Genomic DNA, 16,293 nt, shown 5'->3' with positions numbered 1-16,293 from the left:
TCTGGGCTATCTAGAGAAACCAATGTAGAGATGTTGTATGACATGATGGTTACAGAGTTCAAGAAAGCAATCATCCAGATAGGAATAAGCAAGAGAAGACTGAAAGAGAAAGCTATAGGACAAAAAAGATTTAGATACTTGATATTATAAAACTGAATGAAGCTAAGATGAAAAAAAAAAAGGCCATGATGGAAACTTCAAAAGACAAGTCTCTCTAAAAAAAAAAAAACAAAATACACTTGAATTGGACCCACATAGTCATAATATGCATATTTTGCCAAATCTATAGTTGATAAAAAAATAAAAGTATATTAGCTTAGTTCATATACAGTCTATACAAAAACCCCTATTACATATCTGTAGTAAAAAATAAAAGGGAGGGGCTGGTGAGGTGGCGCTAGAGGCAAGGTGTCTGCCTTGCAAGCGCTAGCCAAGGAAAGGACCACGGTTCGATCCCCCGGCGTCCCATATGGTCCCCCCAAGCCAGGGGCAATTTCTGAGCGCGTAGCCAGGAATAACCCCTGAGCATCAAACGGGTGTGGCCCGAAAAAAACAAAACAAAAAAAAACAAAAACAAAAAAAAAACAAAAAAAGGTAAAAAACAAAACAAAAAAAACAAAAACAAAAAAAACAAAACAAAAACCAAAAAAAAAAGGGAAAAATAGAAATGGTGGGACATATAAACTATGTTTTTCCATAGCAGAAAGTTATCTACAACTGGTTAAAAGCAAAAGAGGCTGAAGCAAAAGTACAGTGAGCAGGGTATTTAGCATTGTCAGATATGGTCCAACACCCTCCCATCCACCCCCCACACACAAACAAAAACGGAAAACCACTTGAGGGGGGAGAACTCTAGTTTAAATATAACACTGCAGGTAGTGTGTTGGCCTTGCATGCAGCTGACCCAGATTTGATCCTTGGCACCTTGTGTAGTCCCTTGGACCCACCAGGAGATCTCCTTGAGCACAGAGCTAGGAATAAGCCCTGAATACTGCTGGGTCTGGCCCCAAAATAAAACAAACAAACAAACAAAAAACAACTATAACTGGCCAAAGAGATAGCATGGGAATAATATGCATGCTCTGCTTGTAGCTGATCTCACTTCAATCCCTGGTACCACATACAGTCCTCTGAGCACTTCCAGGAGTGAGCCGGAAACACCACTAGGTATGACCCAACATCTACCTCACCCCTCTCTCCAATAAAAAATTAAACCAAAAATAACTTGGAAGAGAGTCAGCAGGGAAAACTACTTTTTATTAAATATTCCGAATTACTTTAGGAGCCACAGATAGTTCAAAATAGGTGTTGACTATGTACTTTTCATGCAGGAGGCCCAGGTTTGATCCACAGCACTGTAGTTCCCCAAACACTATCAGGTGTGAACTGCAAACACAGAGCCCTCAATCACTATTATTGGCCCACCCAAAAAAAAACTTTGTTATTTTTAATTTTGATAAATTTAAAGATTAGATAAAGCTGTTTTGTTACTTTTGCTAAAGTTAAAAATATTATTTAAGAAAAAAAGTGACAATAACACTTAGAATCCATAAATTGATTCCAACTCTCACAAGACACTTGCCTCCACCTTGATGGCACAACGTCCAATAGCCCGCACAGCTTTGCGAACAAAGTCAACATCCACTTCAGTGGCATATTCCTTCAGTTCTGCCAGAACCTGTTAAAAATTCAGAAAGTGAATCATCATTAAGGATTCTCAAACAACAATTTCATAGCTACCTTCTGAACAATATCTATGTCATTATAAACTTGAGTTTGCTTCAAATCTGACCTGAGCTATGTTGGCCTGGGATGCCAAACGAATCATGATGTCCAACTTCTCCAGTTTAACATAGATGGGATCATTGTACTTCACAAAGAAGACTTTGATTTCTTGCTTTAGGATTTCAGGCCTGTGGAACACAGAATACAAAATGAGGACAGGCATGTAGATACATCTACTGAGTCTCTATTCTCTCATCTGTGCTTCTCAATACTCTTCCCACTCTCTCTGGAGGAAAAAACCCCAATTCGCAAACTTCCTTTATACCCTTCCAAATAGTTCCTTTTGGCAGAATACATGATTCTTTTTAAGGGTCAGGATGCATGTTGCCAAGAATATAGCCAGAAGAACAATCTAGTTTAAAATTACCACTTAAACCATAGAAACAGGTATTATACTTAATGTTAGTATACTATTAAGAGAACCTTCAGAAAATAAACTGAACTGTAAAGCAACAACAGAAATGTATCTTAGGAACACTGCAAAATCAACTGTTAGCTACCTGACCTGAACACAAGTTGCTCTGCATACACAATTTTCATTTTCATACACTGAACAGAGCTTAAAAATAGCCTCTTAGAAATTTCAGGTTAATCACCAGTTCCATTTTCCCAACCTTTTCTGGACAATTAAGTTGATGTTCCTTAGGGCGACGTATTGCACCTCTGGCTCTCCAGACAGCAAAGTGACAAGTGGAGGGGCCAACTTCTTCAGCAGCATATTGTAGTAGTCTGAGTCCTTGGGTAACAATTCTAGAAATTTCATTAGAACTTTTACCGCTGAAAGCACCACTGCTGAGTTGGCATGTGATAGCCGGGGAGTCACCCGCTCACAGATGCTAAGGGCGAAAAAGAAACATTAACATCTGAATTAGAATGTATTGACTTGATCTATCAGAGTCCCATGACCCAAGTATTAAAAAATTTAAAAAGTCAAAAGTTCGGAGCCCAGAGAGATAGCAGAGCGGTGTTTGCCTTGCATGCAGCCGATCCAGGACCAAAGGAGGTTGGTTCGAATCCCGGTGTCCCATATGGTCCCCCATGCCTGCCAGGAGCTATTTCTGAGAAGACAGCCAGGAGGAACCCCTGAGCACTGCCGGGTGTGGCCCAAAAACCAAAAAAAAAAGTCAAAGTTCCATGTGCAGGTAAAATTGAGATCCAACACTTCAGAAGCTTCATTCCCAGCCCATTTATAGGCAGAGCAGGCATGTCAGAATACCTTAAGGAGCCAGCAATAAGGAACAATTCATACTGGAAGGACATTAGCCAATACCCAATACACTTTGTACTCCAGTTTTATAGATTTCTCTCACTACAATATATTAGGGCTCTAGGGCCCACAACTCAGTTCCCCTCACCAAAAGGAAGTCACATTATACATTTGGAGTTAGTTCATAGTTAGTTCATACCAAACAATCTGTCACCACTACTTCACTGTAATTGGCTCGAAGAGGCAAGTTGAGAGAGAACTACCTAAAAACCCCATGTTTTCAGAATTATAAGGGAATCACTGGAAGATTTTTTGTTTAACAAAACACCACTGAATATTCTCCTAAGCTCATCATCTCCTAGCACTTAAACAAAATTGAATATTTAATTATCTGTTGAGAGGTGCTTTAAGTAAAAAACTATCTAATTTTAAGACTATTAGGGCATGGCAGTTGTGTAACCATATTATTAGAACATAAGAAAGTCCTCTTTTCTGCTGAGCCTGCCTAGACACTCCAAGGACTATAATCTCTCCAGGACCCAGACCTGGTAAGATGTCCCCAACCAACGCACGTAGGGCCAATTCCTGCGTGTGATTGGGTACCCAGAGACTTATAAAGCACGGCGGCCATGCTCTCTGCCTCTTTTCTGCTGAGCCTGCCTAGACACTCGAAGAACTATAATCTCTCCAGGACCCACACTTGAGAAGGTGTTATCTTGTAACCCCTAAATTCCATTCTGCACATTTTAAGAAGTTTAGAGTAGAATTATGGAAAATGTTCAGGGAGCTCAAAAAAAAAGCATCGATAGACTTGACTGGAGCAAAATTAAGCATCAAGAAGATTTGTCAACTGAAATTAGAAATTTTCACACTGAACTAACAGATCAGAAAAACTGAGCTTATGCAAGTGTTGCCAGGCATGGGGTTTGGGGAGACCCCATGCCAGAGCCTTTCTCCCTCAGCCTGGGGAGTACTGGGAGGTTTGGCAGGCCCCTTAGCCTACTCCCCTCTTTTCCCTGGACTCAGGCCCTACCAGGGTGCTGGCTCAGGTGGCCAGAAGTGGGTTCAGGTGGACTCGTTAGTGGTCCTCAGGTTCCCCACATCCCTCCGTACTCCAGGGGGGAGGTGTATGGGGAGGAGGAGGGCAGACATCTGGCCTCCGGTTTCCTCTTTGATTCTGGAGATCAGCTCTTGCCAGGTATGGGGTTTGGGGAGGCCCCATATTGGAGCCCTTCTCCCTGGCCCGGGGAGTGCTGGGAGGCTTGGCAGGCCCCCAGCCGTCCTTGTCTTTTTCCCCTGACTCCAGGCCTTCCCAGGGTGCCAGCTCAGATAGCCAGAAGTGGGTTCAGGTAGACTCTTAGTGGTTCTTAGGCTTCCCCACTACCTCTCCCTACACTAATGGAAATGCGCTTTGGGAGGAGGGCAGGCCATTTTAGTACTGGTTTATGTTGGGACAGTCACTGGAATTTTTTTCTCCTTGTTTTCCTATTGATAGTATTGTATGCATATATTTTATATATCCATAACATCCATCTTGTATTGTGACCTTGATACTGCCCTACAAATCTCATTTCTAATATTTTACTGCCTCAGTCCCAACCGTTATTTCCCCACATCTTCCCATGTAGGTGCTCATGACATGAAGCTCACCACATAGAGTGATAAGTGCAGTTAGAGAAATAACTACACTGAAACTATCTAACAATGTGAATGAATGAGGAAAAAAGAAGCCCTGTCTCGAGTAACAGGTGTGGGTGGGGTGGGAGAAGTAGACAAATCTGGGAAATTGATGGGTGGGAATCCTGCACTGTGTGAAGGGGTGGTATTCTTTACATGACTGTAATCATACAACTAACAATTATATTTGTAATCATGTGTGTTTAAATGAGATAATTTATACTAAAAAAAAGAACATAAGAAAGTAATCTTCTGCTTTCTTCTTCTGTATCTTCTTGGTTTAAAAGCCTCATCTCTTCGATCTGTATACAAATGCTAACTCCTAGACAATCAAGTCTTTCCTACCAAATAAAGTTCTTCATGAACAGGAGAGGTGGCTCACAGAATGGGCAGAGGCAGCTCAAAATTAGATGGCTTACTTTGCACATCGGAGCTCTAGGTTCAATCCCTGGAACCACAAGATTCTTTGAGCACTGTGTTGGAGAGCCCAAAGCACTCTGTATGTTGGTCAAAAACCAAATAATTAAGAATAGGGGCTATGAGAGCTGAGTGATAAACACAACAGGTAGCGGAACTGCCTTACCATCAGTCAGCCCCAGTTTCAATATCCAGATCCTATATGGTACCCCCACCTACCTGGAGTAACTCCTGAGCATTGCCAGATATAGCCTAAATACCAAACATTAAAAAATATATAAAAATGGGTGGGGGGGTTTGGGGTAAGGAGAGTGATAGTATAATGGGTAGGGTATTTTTGCCTTGTATGTGGCTGATCCAAGTTCAATCCTGACCAACCCATGTGGTTCCCCTATGCCCTTTCACAAGTGACCCCTGATTCAGAGCCAGGAGTAAGTCTGAGCACTACTGGGTATAGCCGAAAAAACAAACAAATAAAAATTTTTTTTTGGGGGGGGGGCCACACCTGGTGACGCTCAGGACTTACTCCTGGCTATGTGCTCAGAAATCATTTCTGACTTGGGGGACCATATGGTACACAGGTTTAACCGAACCTAGTCCGTCCTTGGTCAGCCTCGTGCAAGGCAAAAGCCCCTACCGCTGCGCTATTGCCTATGGCGCCCAAAACTAAATTTTTAAAAGATGGTGGGGAAGAATTAAAAATGAATGAAAGGGGCTGAAGAGATAGCATGGAGGTAAGGCCTGCATGCAGAAAAGATGGTGGTTTCAAATCACGGCATCCCAAATAGTTCCCCGAGCCTGCCAGGAGCGATTTTTGAGTGTAGAGCCAGGAGTAACCTCTGAACCTCTAAGCACTGCTGGTGTGACCCCAAAAACCAAAAAAAGAAATGAAAATATACCTCCTCACGTCTAATGCTCACCATTTATTAGATATCTCCCTTAATCTTACCTACTAACATTTTATTATCTGACATATCATTTATTGTTACCATAAACACATATTGAACACACTTCTGCTCCATCTTAAAATAAGTGCTTCACAAGGACCCTGGCCACTGCTACATCCTCACAGTTTAGAATAGTGCCTGGCACATAGCATGGGATCAATAAATATTTGCTGACACGTAAGTTAAAGATGTCAGTTGTACTATAGATATAAATTATAGGGTAAAACTTTTATTTAAAAACTATAAAGTTAGTCCAGAGGAAGATTTTCCAGACAAGTGAGGAACACTTACGTTTAGCAGTGTAACTTCAGTCAGGCAGGGAAGTTTCTTTATCAAACCATAATTAAAATATGTAACTTTAATGAGGAGCAAACATTTCTTCAGAAATACTTCGCCTAGTAGTACAGTATCTACAAACATAAAATGCTCATTAAAAGTGGTGATATTCCGGCCCAGAGAGATAGCACAAGCAGCGTTTGCCTAGCAAGCAGCCGATCCAGGACCAAAGGTGGTTGGTTCGAATCCCGGAGTCCCATATGGTCCCCCGTGCCTGCCAGGAGCTATTTCTGAGCAGACAGCCAGGAGTAACCCCTGAGCACAGCCGGGTGTGGCCCCAAAACAAAAACAAAACAAAACAAAAGTGGTGATATTCCAATTCCATAACTAAAACTTGTTTGGTTTATGAAATTAGTCAATTTTTGATAAGTCACAGAAAATCTGTACTAGTAAAGTGGTAAAAAGTTGAAGAGAGGGTCGGTGAGGTGGCACTAGAGGTAAGGTGTCTGCCTTGCAAGCGCTAGCCAAGGAAGGACCGCGGTTCGATCCCCTGGCGTTCCATATGCCCCCCCCCCCCCAAGCCAGGGGATTTCTGAGCACTTAGCCAGGAGTAACTCCTGAGCATCAAACGGGTGTTAGCCCAAAAAAACCAAAAAAAAAAAAAAAAAAAAAAAACCAGAACAAACAAACCAAACAAAAAAGTTGAAGAGAGCAATCCAGGTGCATCATTTAAACTATCCAAATTCATAATGATATGATTTCTAAATTAAATGGAAGGCCTCAGATATTTTGCTGGAAATAATTTGAGCACTGGATAAAATAACCCCCAACCCAATCAAATCAATTACTGTGTAACTAATAAAATGAAAAACTTGTCTTTACTGTCGACATTCAAAAGCCTTTGTTTGTTAACTGGCCAGAAATGGCTGTATGGGAGAGCTGAGAAACAAGGAAGATTTAGTAGAGGGTAACAGTGACTGTACTACTCTACCACGAAATTAAAAATACATGGCTAATTCTACTAATCTAAAAAGTTCCTTTATTAGCGTGAAAACATATCGAAGACGGCAATATCTACCCATAAACCATTAATCCTTCTCAACATAAATGGCTCTTTTTCTAATATAGATACTACAATGTTTTTCTGAATCAGGCAAGACTTCCAAATAACATCCAGGAAAATAGACTCACCTCTGAGCCTCCCGGTCATCTTTAGGATTGTAATTAGAGAGGCAATCCAGGATGAAAATCTGGCCCCATTCAGTGCATTCATTCAGGGCTGTCAGCAGCTTATTAATGTTTTGTGGGTTCAGATCGAGTAAATTGCTGTTTGGATGAGACTCACTGATTTCAGATAATGCTGCTACAGCATTAGCAACCACCTAAGAAAGAAGCAGATATGCCTTGACTTACCAAGAACAGTACAAACAGTATTACATGCAAACAGTCCATTTTCTCTGGATCAGTTCATATACAGATACCAATTCCCAATCCCTGAACATTTACCTCATCAGCTAGAAAGAAATAAACTGGGGGGCCGGGTGGTGGCACTAAAGGTAAGGTGCCTGCCTTGCCTGCGCTAGCCTTGGACGGACCCGTGGTTCGATCCCCCCGGTGTCCCATATGGTCCCCCAAGCCAGGAGCAACTTCTGAGAGCATAGCCAGGAGTAACTCCTGAGAGTTACTGGGTGTGGCCCAAAAACCAAAAAAAAAAAAAAAAAAAAGAAATAAACTGCATCAAAAACTATCTATCTCGGGCCGGCGAGGTGGCACTAGAGGTAAGGTGTCTGCCTTGCAAGCACTAGCCAAGGATTAGGACCGCGATTCGATCCCCCGGCGTTCCATATAGTCCCCCCAAGCCAGGGGCAATTTCTGAGCACTTAGCCAGGAGTAACCCCTGAGCATCAAACAGGTGTGGTCCGAAAAACCAAAAAAAAAAAAAAAAAAAAAAACCTATCTATCTATAAAACCGCCAGGAATATGATAGTTTTTGTGAAGTTATCCAACATTAAAGCAATTATCACATTAGCAAAGAGCCACATATGATTTTCTGTCAGAACATACTTTTTTTCCTGGTTTTTGGGCCACACCCAGTGGCACTCAGGAGTTACTCCTGGCTCTGAGCTCAGAAATCGTTCCAGGCAGGTTTGGGGACCATATGGGATGCCGGGAATCGAAAACCAGTCCATTCTGGGTCTGTCGAGTGCAAAGCAAATGCTTTACAGCTGTGCTATCTCTCTGGCCCCTCTGCCGAAACTTTTTTTTTGGGGGGGGGGGTGGTTAACCTGGCAGCACTCAGGGGTTAGTCCTAGCTCTACACTCAGAAATCGCTCCTGGCAGGCTCAGGGGACCATATGGGATGCCGGGATTCGAACCACCGTCCTTCTGCATGCAAGGAAAATGCCCTACTTCCATGTTATCTCTCCAGCCCCTGCCAAAACATTTTTTAACAATATCCAACCTATCCATAGAATCAAGACATAGATAGCTACTAAAGCAGGGAGGTTTAAATCTAAATCAAGGGGTTGAGGGGTGGCTAGAGAGATAATTCAACTGACTGAGTGTGTGCTTGAGACAGGAAGCCTGATAAGCACACCAACCAGAGCAATCCCTGAGCACTGCCAAGTATATTTACAATCCCCACAACCTCCAAAAAAAAAAAATCACAAAACAAGTACATTAGGCAATGCAAATAATATTTAGGTCAAGTAATTTTATGTGTACATATGTATACTTGTACAAAAGGTAAACAATGATACCATCCAATGCTATCACAAGGCTTAGAATAATTAGAATAAAGAAACCAGAATCTGGTGCCGGAGAGATAGCATGGAGGTAAGGCGTTTGCCTTTCATGCAGGAGGTCATCAGTTCGAATCCCGGCGTCCCATATGGTCCCCCGTGCCTGCCAGGAGCAATTTCTGAGCCTGGAGCCAGGAATAACCCCTGAGCACTGACGGGCGTGACCCAAAAACCACAAAAGAAAAAAAAAAAAAAAAAAAAAGAAACCAGAATCTTTAACTGCAGGAACCTAACAACAACAGCTAATGTGCAAAAAAAATTTCATCAGGACCACAGAGAATGGACTCAGGTTAGACAACTTAGTATATGCCTGGAACCCAGAGTTGGTCTTATGCCAGAAAACTTCAGGGGTAAGGTTTCCTTGTATTTAGGCCAAGGCTTTTTTTTCCATTTTCCCCCATATTTTGCTGGGCCTATGCAAACAATAATTGTCACTCACACACCATTATTATTGCATTTTTTTAAACTCTTATCCTTTAAAAAAAAAAAAGACCTTCTAAACTTAAAAAAAAAAATAACTAGTAAAATGCCTGTCTCAAATACAGGCAGAGGATGGAAAGGAGGGAGGGTGGGGGCATTGGTGGTGGGAATATTGCACTGGTGAAGGATAGTGTTCTGTTAATGACTGAATCCCAACTACAATGGTGTTTGTAATCACGGTGCTTAAATAGAGTTTATATTAAAAAAGAAAGAAAGAAAATGTGACTTTGAAACCCTAGCTGAAACTCAGTTCACTAATATTCATTATGATATAGGAAAGCACATCATCTCCATGAATTTAATTTCCTCACCTGAAACCTGGGAGACAACTTAATCTACTTCACAGATTAATCTTAGTTTGAGGATAAAATTAGCTGATATGTATGTGTAAAAGTGCTTTCTCTAAAATGTCGTACAAATCCAATGGGGTAATACTACCATAATTCAACAAGAATAAGGTATACAGCTTTTCATCTCTAAACTTGGGAACATTTTATAATCAGTGGTATATCAGTTTAAAAGAATTTTCTTTCCAAATAATATAGAAAATAATAATGTACCTTAAATTGATCAGTAAAGATAATGATGCCACACATTAAAACTGCCTTTAGTTATTATTTGATTATTGGGACAAAATTAAAAAATGAACAACCAAAAGCTCACTTGAACATATTATATATTTATTTTTTTATATCTTTATTTAAGCACCATGATTACAAACATGTTTGTAGTTGAGTTTTAGTTATAAAAAAAATAACAAGGGCCCGGAGAGATAGCACAGCAGCGTTTGCCTTGCAAGCAGCCGATCCAGGACCAAAGGTGGTTGGTTCGAATCCCGATGTCCCATATGGTCCCCCCCCGTGCCTGCCAGGAGCTATTTCTGAACAGACAGCCAGGAGTAACCACTGAGCACGGCCGGGTGTGGCCCAAAAACCAAAAACCAAAAACCAAAAAAAAAAACAAAACAAAACAAAAAAAAAATACCCCCCTTCATCCGTGCAACCTTCCCACCACCAATGCCTCTTCACCTCCCTCCTCCCCCACCCCCTGCCTGTATTCAAGACAGAATTCTATTTCTCTCACTCACTACCATTGTCATGATAGTTGTCTGTGTAGCTATGGATCTATTTAATTGTTAAATAGCCCACTTACTGAATAATAGCACATAGGAGGTTTTTGGGTTGTTGTTTTATTTTTTCCCTTAATTTAAGATTGAGTCTACCATCAGGTATTCATGTAAAATAAAATGCATAACGAGTAAAATAAATCCTTTTGCTTATCTCAGGGTATAACAGAGATAATTTACTTTCCATGTACAATATATGATAGGCCTGATTATGGTATAATTTAAATTCCAGATTAAACTGTGGGTTGCAGCCAGTGATAGCACAGCAGGTTTGCCTTGCATGCAGCTAACCAGGGATCAACCCAGGTTCGATCCTTAGAATCCCATATAGCCCCAAAGCCTGTCAGGAATGATTTTTGAGCACAGGGCCAGGAGTAACTTCTGAGTGCTGCTGGGTGTGTTCCCTAAACCAAAAACAAAACAAAATAAACTGTGAGTTGCAAACTTAAGAGATTCAACTATGAAGGACTTTGTAGATCACAATGGTTTCAGTAAAATAAAATAAAGATGGGCCAGATAGATAGCAAGGAGGTAAGGCATTTGCCTTTCATGCAGCAGGACGATGGTTTGAATCCCGGCATCCCATATGGTCCCCCAAGCCTGCCTGGAGCGTTTTCTAAGTGTAGAGCCAGGAGTAACCCCTGATCGCTGCCGGGTGTGACCCAAAATCCAAAAATAAATAAATAAATTAAATTAAATTAAATAAAGATTTCTCAAGAAAGGGTCAAGATATGGAGCCAGTGCAATAGTACAGAGGGTAGGGTGTTTGCCCTGTGTGTGGCTGATCCAGGTTCAAATCCTGGTATCCCAATTGGTTGGTCCTCTGAGCCTGCCAGGAATGATCCCTCAGTGCAGAGCCAGAAATAAGACCTGAACACCACTAAGTAGGGTTCCAATATCCCACCCCCATTTGAAAATTAAACTAAAAACTCTGAGCCAAAATATAGTATCATACTAGAAGAACAAATGCCTTTTAAAAAAAAAAACTAATACTGCCAAACACGTTCCTAGTCTTATTTTGTACAGAATAAATAAATAATTAATAAATATCCTACTATAATTTCCCATTTTTGCCAGTAAATTCTTGTAATGCTTGATTAAAGAGAGTCAAAAGATTTATTAGTAAGGAATGTAGAAGAAAAGACAAGAATTAGGATATTAAGAAGCAATGAGAAGGGGGCCGGAGAGAGAGCATGGAGGTAAGACATTGCATGCAGAAGGTCAGTGGTTCGAATTCCGGCATCCCATATGGTCCCCTGAGCCTGTCAGGAGCGATTTCTGAGCATAGACCCAGGAGTAACCCCTGAGCGCTGCCAGGTGTGACCCAAAACCCAAAAAAATAGAAATAAACAAATAAATAAAGCAATGAGAAAAGACAAGAGAAATTGAAGAGAATGAATACTTTGTGAACACGAACACTTAATTTAGGCAAGTAAAGTTGAACCCAAGTGTGTTGACTGAGCTAATGAATAATATGTTCTGTGGTAAGATAGACAACTTAAATTTAGATCTTAAGGAATCAGATTGGATAATGTTTAGAAAAGTTGCACTGAGCAAAGAATACTGCCAAAGGTCCCTTAGCCAGGGAGGGGACCTGTGAAGTCCTGGCAGCTGCACACACAGAACTACAACTGCTGCCCAGCTTCACCACTTTTCTACGAATCTCTGTAGAGACTGCAAGACTCCAAAAACTTCAGGTATGACTATTTTGAGGCTGCTATCTCCAGTGAATATTTGGAATGAGGGCAGGCCTTCCCCCCACTCCCCACCCCCAAACTTCCAGAAATCCCAGCAGCCATGTGCATGAATCATCACTGTCATATTATTAGCTTACTAGCCTAGCTCCACAGATCCTCAGTCTAAACCAAGCAGCTCAACAGTCCCTCAACATCCTCGTAATTTTAATAATGACTTCCCCATAATTTTAAGACTGTAAAGTACACTAAATTAGATGGGAAATTACCATCGAAGCCACATAAACTCAACAACCAAAACCAACAACAGTATGCTCAACTAGCAATAAACAGCTTAGTAACCATAACAACCCCACTGAAAGACATGGCAATTTCACAAATTTCCTTTAAATGAAAATTTTCAATAATTCCATTACCATTTAGTTGTACCAAGAAATGTTTTTGTTTGTTTGTTTTTTGTTTTGGGGTCACACCTGGCAGTGCTCAGAAATCACTCCCGACAGGCTCAGGGGACCATATGGGATACCGGGATTCGAACCACCATCCTTCTGCATGCTAGGCAAACACCTTACCTCCATGCTCTCTCTCCAGCATTTTTTTTTTTAACCAAGGAATGTTAAGTAAATTATTCATACCTGCCAAGAGACAGGCTTCAGGGAGGTTAGGAAATAGGTGACGACAGTCGTGGATGGAATGTTACACTGGTGGTAGGATTGGTGTTGGAACATTGAATGCCAGAAATAAATGTATTATGAGCAATTCATGGTGTTTAAAATAAAGATTTTTTTTTTAATTTCAACATCAGACCAGAAATCATTAAAAAAAAAAAATCACATTACCTGACCTGATAGCTAAACAGAGGTGTCATGTTTCCCCCCAAGGCTCTCCATCAACCTTAAAACACACACAAAATATAACTCTACTATTTCTCTATACCTGTCAGGATTTCTTTGAATTTGATCCTCCTACTTCTATCCTCTAATCTTTATATTCCAATTGTTACATTTTTAGAAATGTAACTGAGGCTGACTCATAGTGACTGGAGTTCTACTGGACAGTAAGCCTATTTAATTAAAATTTAAAACAAGGAGAGCTAAATTAAATCTAAAGAGGACAAAGGAAAAGACTGAGTTCAAGACAGAACTCAGTGGCCTAGTAAAAAAGAATTACTTTCTGATTTTACACTGCTTCTTTGGAGTTTTGTACTATATACAAAGCAGATTTATAGCCTTCTTGAAAAAATAAAATACAACTTTTCTGGGGGAAGGGACGCTAAACCCAGTGACACTCATATGTTACTCCTAGCTCTATACTCAGGAACCATTCCAGGTGATGCTCAGGGAGCATATGAGGTGCTGAGGATAATACCGAGGTAGGCATGTGCAATGCAAATGCCTTATCTGCTGTGCTCTCTGGCACCAAACTTTCAATATTATAGACTGAAACTTAAGACTTCATTTTTCCAGAAAGGCTTCAACAAAAAGAATTAAATATATGGGTATATATTTATGTGCATACATATATATCATTACAATAAGTTTATATGTAATAAGTATATAATATGTATATATCCTTGCAATATGTAAAGTGCCTTATTTTATTTTTATTTTTATTTTTTTTTTGGTTTTTGGGCAACACCTGGCATTGCTCAGGGGTTACTCCTGGCTGTCTGCTCAGAAATACCTCCTGGCAGGCACGGGGGACCATATGGGACACTGGGATTCGAACCAACCACCTTAGGTCCTGGATCAGCTGCTTGCAAGGCAAATGCCGCTGTGCTATCTCTCCGGGCCCTGAAGTGCCTTATTTTACCCATGTATTAAAACAAAGGTATGTCTCTTTTTTTAATCTATCACTACAAATTTGAACTAGGATAATAAGGGCAACATTTCCCCATAGATAATAGACATTTCTCTTGGGAACACTGCCACAAAAAGAACAATTATCTTTGCTTTATTAAACTATAATCTTAGGAAAATTAAAATTCCCAAGGAGGAAGAAAGGGATTTCTAATGAAAATTTTGCTTTAAAAATGAATTTACGGGGGCCGGGCGGTGGCGCTAGAGATAAGGTGCCTGCCTTGCCTGCGCTAGCCTAGGACGGACCGAGGTTCGATCCCCCGGCATCCCATATGGTCCCCCAAGAAGCCAGGAGCAACTTCTGAGCGCATAGCCAGGAGTAACCCCTGAGCGTCACAGGGTGTGGCCCAAAAACCAAAAAAAAAAAAAAAATGAATTTACAGGGGCCGGCGCGGTGGCGCTAGAGGTAAGGTGTCCGCCTTGCCAGCGCTAGCCTAGGACGGACCACGATTCGATCCCCCGGCGTCCCAGGATGTCACCAGGAGTGACATCTAAGCACATAGCCAGGAGTAACCCCTGAGCATCACCGGGTGTGGCTCAAAAAAAAAAAAACAAAAAAAAAAAAAAACAAAAAAAAAGAATTTACAGACCAAAAAGCAGGAAAGGCCTTGCTCATGGTCAACTCTAGTTTGACCCCAGGTACCTCTTAAATTCCCCTAAGCCCCATCAGAAGTGATCCTTGAGCACAGAGAAAATATTGAGCACCTTTCCGTTGGAGTGTGACTCAAATATCCTACCCAAAATTACAATGAATTAGTAAAAATAAGATTAATAAGGATTGGAGTGATAGTACAATAGGTAGAATTTTTGTCTTGAATGTTCCCTGGCGTTCCCATATTTTCCAGAGCATGCCAGGAGTGATCCCTGAGGCTCAGAGTCAGAAATAAGCTCTGAGCACTACACATACACACATATATATATATATATATATACATAGGGCATATATCTATATATATAAATATATATATAAATATATATATAGATATAAACACATACAGGCTTTTCTAAGTGAATCTTCTAGCATTTAGCTAATTTAAAAAATATTGACATTAGCTATAAAGAAAAACAATATATTTAAATTTTTTAAATTCATCTTAATTACGTTAATTCTTTGGGTTTTTGTTTGTTTATTTTGGTCCACACCTGGTGGCACACAGGGGTTGCTCCTGGCTCTGTGCTCAGAAATTGCTCCTGGCCCGCACGGGGGACCATATGGGATGCCAGGATTTGAATCACCATTGGTCCTGGGTTGGCCACTTGCAAGGCAAACGCACCACCTCTGTGCTATCTCTCCAGGCCTCTGATTTTTTTTTTTTGCTTGTTTTGTGGGTCACACCTGGTGGTCCTCAGGGCTTATTCCTGATTCCACACTCAGGGAACACTCCTGGGGATATGGGTGCTGGGGATAGAACTCTGGACTACTATGTGCAAATCAAGTTCCTTACCCACTGTACTATTTCTCTTGCCTTAATTCTATTCTCTCCCCCCAATTCTATTCATTTTGGGGGGTGCACACCCGGCGGTGCTCAGGGATTACTCCTGGCTGTCTGCTCAGAAATAGCTCCTGGCAGGTACGGGGGACCATATGGGACACCGGGATTCGAACCAACCACCTTTGGTCCTGGATCAGCTGCTTGCAAGGCAAACGCCGCTGTGCTATCTCTCCGGGCCCCCAATTCTATTCTTTAGGAGACTATAGACACTTCTTCCCTTTCCAGACTATGTATCTAATGCACTATTGTTTATAAATAATATATTTAAAATATATATCATATGTCAATAAGCAAATATATACATAAAAGTATATCTATAAATAAAAGAACACTACTAGCAAATCTCTGCTTTAACTGTATATTTGACTTCAAGCTGATCATTTCTCAAGGATATCAGGAGTTTATGGTGGGGGAATAGAGGTTCATAAGATGCTGGGGATCAAAAATGAGACTGCTGCATGTAAAAACAACACACAACCTTTTAAGGACTTCTCCAGACCCTAATTTTGTCAAGATAAACAATATATATTT

The 16,293-nt window shown here is 40.9% G+C and overlaps 1 protein-coding gene across 1 annotated transcript in view; it reads right to left on the bottom strand.

The window, feature by feature from the left end:
* The window catches only part of AP2B1 (adaptor related protein complex 2 subunit beta 1), a 156,133-nt gene that overhangs the window by 91,047 nt on the left and 48,793 nt on the right, over positions 1-16,293 (bottom strand). Inside the window, exons 6-9 of the mRNA XM_049771462.1 lie at positions 7,501-7,691; positions 2,400-2,621; positions 1,793-1,913; positions 1,583-1,678 (exon numbers count right to left, since the gene is read on the bottom strand). Of these exons, the coding sequence (XP_049627419.1) occupies positions 1,583-1,678; positions 1,793-1,913; positions 2,400-2,621; positions 7,501-7,691 (630 nt within the window). The remainder of the gene's footprint in view (positions 1-1,582; positions 1,679-1,792; positions 1,914-2,399; positions 2,622-7,500; positions 7,692-16,293) is intronic.

The sequence above is a fragment of the Suncus etruscus genome, chromosome 1 (assembly GCF_024139225.1).
Source record: "Suncus etruscus isolate mSunEtr1 chromosome 1, mSunEtr1.pri.cur, whole genome shotgun sequence".
Taxonomy (NCBI): Eukaryota; Metazoa; Chordata; class Mammalia; order Eulipotyphla; family Soricidae; genus Suncus; species Suncus etruscus.
This window is presented reverse-complemented; position numbering and strand designations above follow the sequence as displayed.